This window comes from Apostichopus japonicus, chromosome 1 (assembly GCF_037975245.1).
Source record: "Apostichopus japonicus isolate 1M-3 chromosome 1, ASM3797524v1, whole genome shotgun sequence".
Classification (NCBI taxonomy): Eukaryota; Metazoa; Echinodermata; class Holothuroidea; order Aspidochirotida; family Stichopodidae; genus Apostichopus; species Apostichopus japonicus.
In genome coordinates this window covers 2,001,742-2,016,421 of record NC_092561.1, presented here as the reverse complement: position 1 = coordinate 2,016,421, position 14,680 = coordinate 2,001,742, and the positions used below count along the sequence as shown (strand labels likewise).

Sequence of the window (14,680 nt, the reverse complement as noted above, 5' to 3'; positions counted from 1 at the left end):
GGGAAATCCGTGGGTATGTGCATGTTGAAGTCAATTATCATGTTTGCAGTGCAACACATTATACGAATAAGGTAAGTCCGTGGGTATGTGCATGTTGAAGTCATTTCTCATGTTTTGCAGTTCAACACGTAATATGAATAAGGGAAATCCGTGGGTATGTGTTGCAGTCAATTCTGTACTACTGAACTGCTCTTGTGATTTGAGTCAATACCGATATGCCATAGAAGACACGAGTGGATCCAGGATTAGCAAGAAAGAGGGGTATTTAGGAGTGGAGGGGGTCTTTGGATCCACCCCAGAATTAAAAAAAAAAAACATCAAACTTTTCGACTTGGAAAGTGGTGCATTCTGGGGCATATTTAAGTTATATATGAGGTAAACACGCAACATTGTGGCAATAAATGCATGTTTTACCTTTTTCTGACCTGAGTTTTTATGTTTCATATTCTTGACATTTCAGCACGAGTGACCATTATATTGCATCCAAGCATATGTTTAACGCCAATACTGTTAGGCATTCACTTTTAGGAGGCAAACCAGTGCATATAGGCTGGTAACCAGGGAGTTGTTAGTCCTATAGCAACTATATATGTTTAGCCTAACTATATGCTTTCAACGTTTGTCTTCAATTAGCGAACGTGAAATATTTCTATTCTCAGACGGACCGTCCTGCACTTTTTACAATTGTAACCTGCTGAAGTATATTTTAGCCATTTTTATGTATATTCACTTTCTTCTATTATAATGGAAAGTATTTCCAAGGAAGTATAGCGCTACCTCCCTGGTATTGCGAATAGGACTCGAGCCATATCGGGAAAATTTATACTCTCCCGTTAATAGTAGCTGTACATAAATATGGTGGGTTCTTATTATGTTATGTATGTAGTTTCAGAAAAAAAAACTGGTTCTAAAACTAGCTAATATAAAAGCAACCGTTACATTTGCACAGCTTCTATCTCAAAAGTAGCGCACTGGTACGCACGGGAAAAGTTCAGTTAAACATGAAATACTATTTTTTATTTAATATGTTACTCAGATATTGTTCTTACATTGAGCCGACATCACCAGCCCGGTCACATGGACCTGTACGCTTACATTATATTTACATGACTAATAAAGGTAATTTGCATAAATGTGTAGTGTTTACTTAAATTTATATTTGTAGAGTTTAGGATCGCACAGACTGGATTCAGCACATGATTCAACTCGCTATTCAAATTTGAATCGCCATAGGATAACAGCAAGCACAGCCATTACGCGTGTGTATGATGGATTGAGAGCGTTCTTGAGCTTTCTGTCTTTATAATTTGCTTGGTTTGTTTGATGTCTTTTGATTTTATAATCGATGAGTTCGAGACACATTAAGAGGTTGATAAGGAACTTTAAGAAGAGAATAATGCACATAATTTGATAAATACACATGCAGCTTGAATAAATATTTTCTATGTGTCATTATTTGTCCTTTTTGTGTGTGTCTGTTTGTTGGTATATGTTTTATCCTTCCCGAGAGATAACTTGGTCCACAGATGTCCAATGTATTCCTTCTGGCTCACAACCATAAGAATTAAGGCAAAATGCAGTTTGACCCTCAGCGAAACTTCACATGTAAACACAAAAAGTGAATAATTTGCCTCTGTTTAATGCTATTGCATTATAGTTGATCATATAGCTAACCCTGGTCGACCATCATGTTAAGTGAACTGGATTCCTGCTAAAAATTGAGAGGTAACAATTTCAAAAGGGTTCCTGTACTTCCCAAGCTGGATCTGAATACCATATTTGAGTTCAACAAAGATGTACTTTTTTATTTATCTTGTTTACAACTTTGACCCCAAATGAACATTGAACCTCACAGCAAACAACAGGGTTCTTGAACTCAATAAAAGGGATCCCACGTACCAGGTATAAGTTAACCTACCATTAGTTATGAGTTACGGTGTTTCATACACACCATCACCATCGCATAGATTCCAGATATAAAAAAACAGTACAATAAATATGAATGTTGTCAAAATTCAAAAACATTTATTTCTGTCTCCACGGAATGGATAATGGAAATTGATCTGATCACAAGAATCATTCTTTTTACACAACAAAGAATTGGTACTTCAATTCCTATGGGGTGTTATTCTATAACTTAAGCAACATAAAATCTGTCTAAACAATGGAAAATGTCTATTCCCCACGTCTCACAAAACCCCTAACCCACCACCCCTCCCCATCCTTACCCTATCATCCTTCCCAAACTGTTCCTGGGGTAACTTGGCATTGTTAAAGTTTGCAACTAAAAATCCACAAGAAGATCACACAGTGAACACATGACATGACTGTATGATCACGAATGCACATTATGCTAGTCACATGACAGACGTACAATGGTCACTTCACTAAATAGCTTTAAAATCACTCCCATATTGGAACATTTGTAGATGGCTTCAATTTGGTGTGAAAATCCAGTGCGTGCAAAACCATATTCTGAGTTCCACATAGGATCCTTCATGGGGTTAAGGCCGGCAACAATTGAAACTTTTCGTACTGCAAAAGTTGGGAATATTTCTATAGCTCAACTTTCATAGTCCAATATGCTAAATGCAGTCTCCTCATTTGCCCAATATCGCAAATATACTGTACAAAGAGAGAAGCTTTCTGATCCCTCCAGTGTTTACACTGATGGTCAATGTTCCATCGGCTGGTCAGTTGGCTCCTGGGCAGCAGGGGGCTGTTCGTCTGCATCCATCGGTGAGGCAGCTGGTTCCTCTCCTTCTGCTGCTTTTGGTTGCTTCTCTCCCTCGATGCCTTCAAGCTGAGATGGACCGTCGTTAAGGAAGAAGAACTCAAACATATAGGTATTAGAAGATTATTAAAGAGATTACTGTCTGACCGGTTCAACTTTTTATCTCAAAATCATACTTTTCTATGTCCCATTTTTATTTTTTACCTGTTTAATTGTTTCTTCGACATTTTAACTTTTTTTGACATAGCAACTTTCTTTTTTAATGTCCCTTCTAAGCCAACATAATACTGCAAAGCATTTGAAAACAAACAAGCCAAACTTGTAAGAAAAATGTTTAAGTTATAACTACATTTAAGTCTCTTTAATTAAAATCTTTCTTTATCTTCAATTCAAAAGGATACAAAAGTCTTTACATCGTCCTTCTCGTAGATTTGGAACTTCTGATCTTTACCAACCACAGATACCGAACAATTCTGTGAGAGAAATTAAATACATGTGAAGACTCAGACTCAGCACTATGGGGTGGGGAGGGGTGGAGAGGGAGGGGGTGGGGAGGGGTTATTGTTACCTTTTCTAAATGGAAAGCCATACTTTTAAGCTTCTAAGCCTGTACAGGTCAAACAAATCATCTAATGCTTCTGTCACCTTATGCTGTATGTCCTGTACTGTACAGTAGTATGGCATGTTTGTTACATATGGAGCTCTCAATAATGGACAGTTTGGGGACTTAACTTTGAAAGAAGTAGTTCAAATTCTTAGGCTCCTCTGGACTTTGTAAATCAAAAGTACTGGTCATCCAAACTTGTTAATTTAAATGCAAGATTAAGGAATCGGTGAACAAAATATTACGCTATGCATCACACGATGTTCGCGGAATTATTTCTTCTCGAACAATTGGGATCCAGAAGATAACTAAATGCTACAAAAGTGGGCAGACATTTTACATTAACTTTATTATGTGATAATGCAGCCATTATGTACTTGTACTGTGTAAGAAGCACCACCCACTCAACGCTATTGAGCCAACCGTAGACTATCAAGAACGATGGATACATATCCATCTACAACTTCATAAATGTGACACCTTTATCTGTTTTTAATATGAGGAGGACCATAAAACATTGGAAGTGCATTGTCCATGGAGAAGGATAAGTTTCATAGGTGGGGAATGGGGATACCTGAGGTAGGGATGTGGTTAGGGGTACTGAAATGTTTCTGGTAAATTGCTGCTATGCGACAAAGGGGAACAAGGTTTGCACATAAATAAGTCAACTTTTGTGATGTGCCACTTCCTACCTTCAAGTTCAGTTCTGTTTCACTGGGGAGCGTCTCTCGTAAAGCTCTCAGGCCATGTTTGACCAATTCTTCCAAAGAGCCTTTGAAGAAAAATGAGAAAAGAATTGCATGAAAATTCCAACAAATGACATCGTCTATGTTGTGGGCTTGTGGCTATTCGGGGTGTCATCAAATACCAGCTTCTTCAGCCCTTTAGCCAACAACATATTCGGGGGTGTCAAAAGAGCACTGTGCACCAAATCGTTGCCTTCGGACATGTTTCTATTTTATAGTTCAAACTGAACATATGCAAGTTGTAGATTAAATTTCCAGATCAAGTCTCAGTACACAAATACTAGTACAAACAAACCAATATTTGTGCTAATCCATCCCATTATTGAGATTTATGTATTTCACAATTCATTTGATCGGTCATGTGACTGCCAGCTACAGTTAAGTCAAGTATTTCCAAACTCAACTGATAACAGCTGTGTCATGATCAAAGTTAAGATCCCCCCTCCCACCCCTTGGAGTGTTAGCTCAGTGGTTAACGCCGGTGCCTTTCAATCATAAGGTCCCCAGTTCGAGTCACTCCCAGATTAATGTATGTCGTCCAGTTACAGAGTTGTTGACAATTAACAATTCATAATCATGGACGTTAAAATATGAATGTAAGAGACTGACTTCGGTTAGCTTGCGGCTTTGATAAGCCAATGAGGCTTCTTCGCGAGTTCCTGCTTGCAGGAGGATCTAATATACATACACACAAACACACACAAGAACCAGAATTCAGTTACAGATAAATCACTCACAGTCTGGAAACTCTGTCATTTTCTTTTCGAGGTAGGTTCTGGCCGACTGAGATCTGGCTCCAATAGCCATACACTTGCAATCAAAGTAATTCGCTGACGGACAGGTCTGGTATATATGGGGTCCCATTTCCTGAAAGGAAAATTACAAAGACTTCAAATGATTAAAAAGTAATAATTATTAATAGGATTGTTTGTTGAATGAATCACTAAGTAAAGAAAAGGAAATACAAACCAATGCAGCCACAAAATTCCTGGTATCTCTCAAATTAGTCAAATTTAAGTCCATTTATTAAGAGACTATAAACAAGAGTTTTTACACCATCGTGGAGCACAAAGTCTTATTTATATCAACTTTTCCACTTCAGTTGTCTCAGATGCCCGAGTCGCAATTGTATTTTGTTTTTGTTCTTGTAAGACTGCAGCACTACTGCAAGTAGCCAAATAGTTTTGACACCATATGAATGAATGTTTGTGCTGTCTTGAAACAAAAAACATATAAAATACATATATAACATGACTACTCACATCATAACCAGCTACGAGCAGGCCAACACCAAACGGTCTTCCTCCGTATCTTTGCGTCTGCATCTGAGATTTGTTGCCGACCGAGGACACCAGCCTGGATACAGCGAGGGGCATGTCGTAGGCATATCGAGAATTTAAACACTCTGTCCTCATGAACTTACTGTGACACACAAAACAAATATAAGAAATTAGCTATTTTACTCTCAGAATGTAGATTAAATATCTCAACCGTTTAACAAATTTTCTGAAAGGAAAATTTGCTACAATTTCATCTTAATATGTCCCTCTGTGGATTGAAGCATAAAATACAATGACTTGTTTGCTTAATTGCTGTCGGAAAATAAATCAAATATCTGTGTTTTTTTTCTGAAAGACTTTTCTTTTGAACACAAGTATCAACACATAGTATCGGCCGACCGCCCTTTAATAGCATATATACCTTGACCTACTTTACGATGGGTACATGATGCAAAAATGGAATTTTAAAGACCAAATTTTTAGTGAAGTGAGTGAGAACTGAGTGGATGATGATATTGCAACATAACAGCAGGAATTTTCAGACCAATGGATTGTTCTCAATTAATGGAAAGTGTGTCAAAATGGGTAGTTGGGGGGATGGGAAAGTGGGAGGCCAGGGGCATTCAGGATTTATGTTCGGTTGAACTTGACTAGAGTGTTCATCTGAAGTAAGTAGTCCTCAGCTAAAGCTATTTATAAATCCACACATTGTACCAAAACTTTCAATTTGTTAAATTATGAAAAAGACATAAGCACTGTGACAATAGGCAAGTAAATTGTTTTACAAGACTTACAAGAAAGTATACCGTATGAAACAAAGAAATTGAGTATCTAAAAACCGGTCAGCAATGAAAGGACAATACTCTCTGGTAGTAATATATCACTACATGTTTGGATGGCATTATCAACGCAACCATGCAATTTAAATTCGGACCATACTTACAGTTACAAACACACAGACAAATCATAATTGCACAGACAAATCATAATCTCTTATAGGCTATTAATATCACACATCTCGATCTTACCTTAATAATCTTGCATCTGACGTCAACCCAGCGATAGAAATACCAACATGATCGTCAATCAAAATGATTTTTTTCTGGTGAGCTGAAAGTTCGGACGAAGCTCTCTGTGGATGGCAGTCACAAAGATTTGTTAATGATAATATTTAGCAAGCACTTAAAAATGATCAATTATGGTTCACATGATCACTTTGAAAGAGTAAACAAGAAATTTCCAACGCAGATACTTAAAACATAACTTAAAACAGCAGGCACTCTACTGCTTCAAATCTTAAACTTAAGAGCTCCTGCTTTATAGCACCTACTAAGCATTATTTCACAGTAAATAAATAAGGATAAGCTCACAAAAAATCCCCTTCCTTAAATTTTTTTACATGTATATTTGTTCTTCCTTCCTTTTTATCTTTTATATTGGATCAGGTGAGCATTTCAGAGCACATATAGCAACTCTTTGCTTTCTATATCAATAGCATGTAAACATTTGAAATTTGAAAAAAATAAACAAAGTGCCATCTAGCAAATTCTAACTTGAACATTCAATCTAAATAACAACTGCAATCAAACTTAAATTTTTTAAGAGGAATGATATATACCTTTAGTGCAACAAGGACAGCATGTGTTTTGGATTTCAGACCAACGGTGGCTGAACCTTGCTTCACAGCTTCCATTGCATATTCAATTTGATGAATGCGGCCCTGTGGACTCCACACAGACACATCGTTGTCATATTGGTTACGAAACTGTAGATAACGAAGAGAGTTAAACAGCAAACAGTTTAACTTAAGTGAAGCATTTGGATTTTAGCTGGTTGAAAGTAAATCTCAATAAGTTTTACTAATAAAGGGTTACTTTTACCTAGCCTATGGACATTCATGATGGTCATGTTCACAAGACCAAACAGTCATATGTTAGTGCTGTTTTTTATGGCTCCAACAGTGCTAACAGTAACAATATTAGTAACATTGCAAGTTCTTTAGTCTAACGTAGGCTACTCTTAATATGGCCTGCATCATAGTCCTTCATGTAATATACTCCAATCCATACCAGAGCTATTGTCAAAATCTTGACCAGCGGATTGCAGATGGGCTCCTAGCCCCTACTACTAGTTAGGCATATGGCTTAACAGTAACGACTAACGCTGATCTCAGAGCTAATGTAGCCTAGCCAATGTAAATACGTTAGGTATTGTCCTAGCCTATCTTAGTTGTGGTATTGTGTTGGTGCCTTCGCAAAACTCTAACGTAGCACATGAGCAAATATCACTAACGTAGCTTTTTATCAGATTTCGTAAAATTCGACCAAATTAGATTCAAAATAAATAAGTACCATGTTGAGGAACTTTCAAAACGTTTATGAAATGATGATAGAAGTCAACTTTCTACGATCTACAGGCTTGTAGTTAGTGGATGAGAAAGCAAGTTTTCGCTTTTCAGGGGCTAGGGTGTATGTAAGTTTTATAGAATCCCCTTGCGTTGCGAGCTCCTATCGCATGAACTATTCTGCATGTATACCAGATTTAACAAAATTATGATCACTTTTTTCATATGTGTCTTTGCTGGATTTTTTTTTATGCCAATCACAAGCTTAGGAACGGAAGGGGAAAGGAAGGGATAGCAGACAGTAGTTTCTTTTCTGCCCCACCCCAACAGACTCACGTACACAAACACCTTTCACTCATTGCTTAACGAGATAACTATAATCCTTGGAACAAGAGAGCGTACCCCAGGCAACAAATGGTAATGTTCTAGTTTTTATACCCTCTATTCCTTACTGAGTACCTATGAAAGTAGAAAGAGTCTCTTGGATAATATACGAAATATGACTTTACTAAAAGCGCTATAAATACTGTTAAAATGGTTCGTTTAAATCGCGTGTTGACACCTATATTTTAGGTGGGAGTGGCTCGAACCGGGGACCTTTCAATCATAAGGTCCCCGGTTCGAGTCACTCCCAGAATAATGTATGTTGTCCAGTTACAGAGTTGTTGACAATTAACAATTCATAATCATGGACGTTAAATGTGAATGTAAGAGACTGACTTCGGTCAGCTTGCGGTTTGATAAGCCAATGACTTCTTTGCGAGTTCCTGCGTGCAGGAGGATCTAATATACATATATACAGGTGCGTATCCAGGGGGGCGTTGGGGGCGCGCGCCCCCCGGGTAAGAAAAAGAGGAGAGAAAAAAAGAGAAGAAAAAAGGGAAAAGGAGGGGGAAAAAAGAAAAGGAGGAGAGAAAGGAAGGGAAAAGAAGAAGAAAAAAGAGAGAAAAAGGAGAAAGGGAGGGAGTAGAAGATAGCCAAGACTTCGGGAAGAGAAAGAGGAACAGTCATAGTTAAAGCGCTGATCCATATTATATACACAGGGTAGCCAGTGACAGATCAAGGATTACGGAGGGGGTGTGCGCCTCACCCTACCCCTTACACCAACAACTCCATTTTTGAGGTTTTTTCCCCTCTCTCACTAATGTATCTATATAAATACTATATATGGTCTATCATAACGCGTGTGTGTGTATGGACGCCTTAAACAATTGTGCTATATGGAACCAACTGTGGCTGGTCTTGAACTCGACGGGGTCGTCGGGAACATGACGCATTTCGGGAAGGGGGCGACCGCCCCCCCCCCCCGAGCAAATTTTCTTTATGACATCGCTAGTAATTTCAAACTAGACAATGCTTAGGTGCAACTTACAAGGCCTGGGAAGTGTCATTTCCAGCGATCTGGGAGGCATTTTCGGCCAAAATTTTTCTTGTACGCTTCGCGCCAACTCATGGTGGCGTTTCGCTTAGATAGTTTGCATACAGGCTTCGCCCCTCCCTTGGCAATTACTCGCTACACGCCTGTTCGAATTTGTAAAGCAAAGAGCAGATATAACATCATATCAGTGAGCATTGAAATGCCTGTTCCACGATGAACAGCCTCAAAAACTGTCTATGTGTGTAGTCGAAGGTGTAGCCCAATTGGATTTGGCTGTAACGACTTGCCCGAAAAAAAGCCAAAAGTTTTCGCGCGCTTTTCGCGCGTTCAACATATCGATGCCAATATCATATAAGCAAGCATCGGTCATTACATTGCATGGCATCGTGTACCTTACGGTCCGTGAAAGTAGCACAGTATACCGCCGGATGCTAATGTAAACAACCAAATGTCTTATGTAGATGGAGAAAAAGCATACAGATCCATTTATGTCAAACTCTCTTTTACAGTAGTAATGTCGGCCAATCTTAGAACTTTATTTTAATTACCAAGGAGATAATTTTTAAACTATTCATTGCTATTTATTTTTCTCTCAGTAGGTGCCCGAAAAAAATGGGAAAAAATTGGTTGCGGGGCGGGGGGTGGGGCTGCAGCCCCGCCTCCTACGGGACCTACGCCTATGTGTGTAGTGTTCGGTTTCGATATACCTGATATCGGAAATATCTGCTATTTTTCATTTCCTTCAACGAAGTTTTATAATAGCCATAATAAGAGGTTTTAATATTTGTACACCAATAAATTAACTGTGTCTGAATTTTCGAAAATTTCCTGACCAACATTCTTCATCATACTTTCCTCTACTCGTGCAATTTGTACCTGTCTATTAGGGGTTGAAGGAGGTTTTTCCCTATTGGTTGTCCATAGATTGAATTTTGTGCAACATTATGGGTATGTTTTGAAGTGATTTTTATTCACGAGAAATGTGAATTTTCAAATTCTCAACAAATAATGGGCTTAAAACCTTGAAAAGTGGGGCTTTCGGATATTGTGGGCTGTGACGTAGAATCGCCTACATAAGCAATGATCCATAGGACATGCAATGAGATCGAACATGATGTGTGACTGGTGACAATCTTCAAAAAGGTTATGGATGGAAAAAAAATTGAGAAATACTTGGTTCTCAGGCAAAAGTGTACATTTGGTTGGTCATTTTCAAGCCCGAGAAGTGTCATTTCCGGTGATCTGGGGGGTATCAAAACCAGAAATTTTCTTGTACGCTCCGCGCCAACCGATGGTGGCGCTCCGCTTAGATAGTAATCAGAGCCTTATATAGAGAGAGTTGCGACAACTCGGGTCCCGGAATTTTCGATCACGTGACCTCATGGCACCATTTTGGGGCCAACTAATTCTGGCCGTATGATCGACAACAACGTACGTTCGAGCAGTCAACATCTGCGCTGCCATCACAAAATGCCTGGCTGTTCAGCGTGGGGCTGTTCAAATCGTCCCGAAAACGGTTCAAAACTTTTCAGATTCCCAACAAACCTAGATAGGAGGAAAACATGGGAGGCAAAAGTAAACAGGCTTCACTGGAAGGCGAACTCCAATCACAAACTTTGTGATGTGAGTACTTCACCTAGGCCTAGTACAATGAACTAAGATTCGTAACACTAGGCCTAGCCTAGTCCATAACCACAGGGATGTAAGTCTTCCGTATTTTTACGGAAATCCGGTTTTTTTTTTAATTCCAATAAAGTTCCACAAAATTGTACAAATATCAAATACACAACGCGGCAAAATGCCTGGCCCGTTGCAGCAAGCTAACTTCAATTTTCACTCATCGATCAACCAAAATACCATTTCCTGTTACACATCGCATTGCACTGTACAACATCGTGTGTGCCATGTGAACATCGTTGCGTACGTGCGAACTTCAAATCGCCATAGCTCATTTCTGTCGTTGAAAAACCTTGCCTAATTCACGTTGATTCGTAACTGCTGGTGCTCGACATAAGTTTCGGAAATAACGCTTGTGATATTTGTGAGCGGCTAAATCTACAGGATACGCATATGATAGTCGATATTCGTGATCGCTTTCAGATGTGAGACTGTTTTTTATTCCGGATTTCGCTGCGACGTATTCGTTACTTGGAGCTAGCCTAACATAACGATAGTGTGTAAGTAGTCAGAAATAGGGGTATGATGTGTTAGAGCGCTAATACTTTTGAGCTAGCCTAACATAACGATAGTGCGTAAGTATTCAGAGCTAGGAGTAGGATGCGTTAGGACGACATTCCCCCGGTTTCTCCGAATAGTTTTCCGGGTTTTTTTTGGCTGCACTTACATCCCTGATAACCAGGACTTTGGGTTACACCACACAGTCCTTACAGCTATGTATGGTGCACTGTGCAGTGTACATACACGCATAGTTAACATCACAGAAAACAGAGCATAAATTTCAGGCATGAAAATTGTCTATTTTTAACAAGTTCTGATCAAGAAAGTTGCGATGTTGGGATGAGATCTGTTATAAGGTGCATAAAAATATCTCTGCAAAGTTTAGTGGGTATATTCCTTAAATTGAAGGCTCCAGCGTGGCAAGACAAATCGGGGATCTACGAAGTACAGTGTGCAATACAAATCACCAAGGGCTAGCCTAGCCCCCTAATGAAAAACTGCTTGGCTCCATTGAGTCATGAGCTTGTTCGGCTTATTATTTATGAAAATTTGGGTGGCGATCTGGCAGACCATTGAAATGATTAATCATTCTGCTTTGCACTTGATGATTTGAATTGAACTGGTCCAGAACTCCACTATCTTTTATGAAATAATATTGAAAAATTAGGTTACTAAAATATCACTGTAGGCTAGGTAAAAATATTTCCTAGAACATTGTGTCCTGTTAGAGGATAGCAGGTAAAACTAACAGAGTCAACTGAAAACCATAGGCCAAATTAGGCTCAGGAATCATGTTTGTCCATGTCATACATAGGTACAGTATACAGATCCTAATTCATATTCTTACAACCGGGCAGTTCCAAGCAAAAGAGGACATAACACAGGAAATTCAATTTGACTGAGCCTAGGCCTAGCATTTTACCATGGTTGGCGGGCAACTCACCCCCCCCCAGCAATCCCCCCCCCCAAAAAAAAGAAAACTTCTCTAATTTTCGACTTCTGACAACATATTTATGCTTCTGTTGGGGGGGGGGGTTGTCCGGGGGGTGTTGTCTGGTCACGATTACCTTATCCATTAATAATAGAAGCCCATGCCTAGTAATAGAGGCTCAATTGGTATTTTGAAGAATTTCTGACTTTTTGGATCCTATAGTATATAGATGCAGCTTTTTCAAGTTATTAGACATAAAATTCGTAGATAAAAGCCTGACTCTCATACAAAAATATTCTGAAGTAGATCTTCTCAAATTCCAGCAGCAGCTTAGTTCTCATAACGCTGAAATATCCTACTCACATATACCATATATTTGCGATGTGAGTTCCAGATTAGTGTAAATTCCTTACAGCACCCAGTTTGGGTCATATTATGGTGGTAAAGTCCTGTCAGCTGCAATTTATTATTCGTATTTCATACATTTGAAATAAAATGTTGCATGAAAATCTTCATTTGTTTTACTTTAGTATTTGTCTGTTTACTCTTTGTCTGTTTAAATTGTATTTTTTTACTGGACTTATGGGTTACACATCTTAAACGTGTTAAGGCATAAATGTGTAATGCCTGGTAGGAATTCTAGATATACTTCCACAATTTTGTCCGTATGATACTGTAAATACCCTTCCCTTGCTCTATTTCATTGCCCTATTTCCCGGCAGAGAGTTATATTAAACAGATATGCAGAGGATTGTGCAAGTAACCACAATGTAATCATGATTGTAATCACGATTACATTACAATGTAATTGTAATCGATTACTTCAACTTTAGGCTGTAATCGTAATCGTAATCATACATTCTCAAGTAATCGTAATCGATTACATTCAGATGTAATCGCCCCAAGCCTGATGTGATTGGTCCATTTAGTTACCATAGCAACCAATTTTCAAAGACCTAGCTTCATGATTCTGTGCACCATGTCAGTACCAGTCACATGTCCAAATATCAACTTCATCAGCCATTGCTAGCTCAAGTTACAGTTAATCCCAATTTTGACCAATCACAGGCTTTGTTTGGTTACCATGGCAACAATGGAAGAATGTATATATTCCGCAACTGTGCAATATGTGTTACAATATGATATATAACCAGTCATAATACAATTTTACCGTACCAGAATATCAACTGTTGAATTTGGACTTCCAAATGTGCCAACCTCATCCCCTTGAACTTGAGCGCAGCCAATCCCTCCCCCCCCCCCCTCCCGTTCGACACTCGACGCCCTACTTACACAGCCTCGGCGCCCAAAAGCACCACAACATTATCAGGCCAAAAATAAAACCCAGAATCCCGCTCACACTTCTACAATGCCATCGAAAAATTCCCCTATCCACCTGAACGCCCATTCCCACACATACTGTATGTTGCCCATTTGGCCCCAAAATGGCGCCCAAATTTCAGTTGTCGCAACTCTCTCTATATAAGGCTCTGATAGTAATTCGCACCCCCCGGGTTAGAAAATCCTGGATACGCGCCTGATATACATGTATACTATATTAAATTCTTCTGGGAAAGGGCCCATTGGAACCTCGTTGGCGTTCTGTACCCTTAATCACTTCTCTCGGGGTTCATCCTGACAATGTAAGTATTACATGTTATATTTTAATTGGAATTTATATAGAGGTTTAACATGTAACAGCAGTCTCGTAACGATATACATAAAAGATCATTGACAATATACTGCCGTTGAAGAATGGCATATTCATTTAAATTTAGTTTCAACCTAACCAACTAGGCGGCTCATGGACGACTGATTGAATATCCAGAGGTTCCAAACCAGAAGGCCGTCATTCCACTGTAGCGGCTTTTGCTACCTGTTTAGTAGGGAACGCCAAAGGGATCACAGGTGGCGTTGCTACCCTAAATAGGAGGTGCTACTACCCTTAACTCGAGGTGCTACTACCCTAAACAGGAGGTGCTACTATATTCTTTACAGAAGGTGCTACAACTCCTAGGAGACAATGCTGCTGTAAAAGCTGTCGCTACTACTCTAAATACGCGATGCTACTATGCTACTCCTACAGGCGGCGAAGCTACTGTAAATTAGTGGCGCCACTACTCTAAACGGAAGGTGCTAATTATGGAACGCCAAAAAGACCACAGGTGGCGTTGCTACCCTAAACAGGTGGTGCTACTACCCTAAACAGGAGGTGCTAAACAGGAGGTGCTACTACTCTAAACAGAAGGTGCTACTACCCTAAACAGGTGGTGCTACTACCCTAAACAAGAGGTGCTACTACCCTAAACAGGAGGTGCTACTACCCTAAACAGGTGGTGTCACTACCCTAAACAGGATGTGCTACTACCCTAAACAGGATCGGTGCTACTGCCTTAAACAGGCGATGATACTACCCTAAACAGGTGTTACTATCCAAAACAGGGTCGATCTACTTTGTAACTACGACCCGTTTCCAAAGCAAACC

At 39.3% G+C, this 14,680-nt stretch overlaps 1 protein-coding gene across 1 annotated transcript; it reads right to left on the bottom strand.

Moving 5' to 3' along the window:
• Positions 1–308: 308 nt before the first annotated feature.
• Positions 309–7,874, bottom strand: LOC139977753 (proteasome subunit alpha type-1-like). The gene is made up of 8 exons (XM_071987405.1): positions 7,716–7,874; positions 6,983–7,129; positions 6,393–6,496; positions 5,347–5,506; positions 4,822–4,951; positions 4,031–4,110; positions 3,136–3,207; positions 309–2,803 (listed from the first exon to the last, which is right to left on the bottom strand). Exons 1-8 carry the CDS (start codon positions 7,716–7,718, stop codon positions 2,675–2,677), a joined length of 825 nt encoding a protein of 274 aa, XP_071843506.1. The 5' UTR covers positions 7,719–7,874; the 3' UTR covers positions 309–2,674.
• Positions 7,875–14,680: the final 6,806 nt, after the last annotated feature.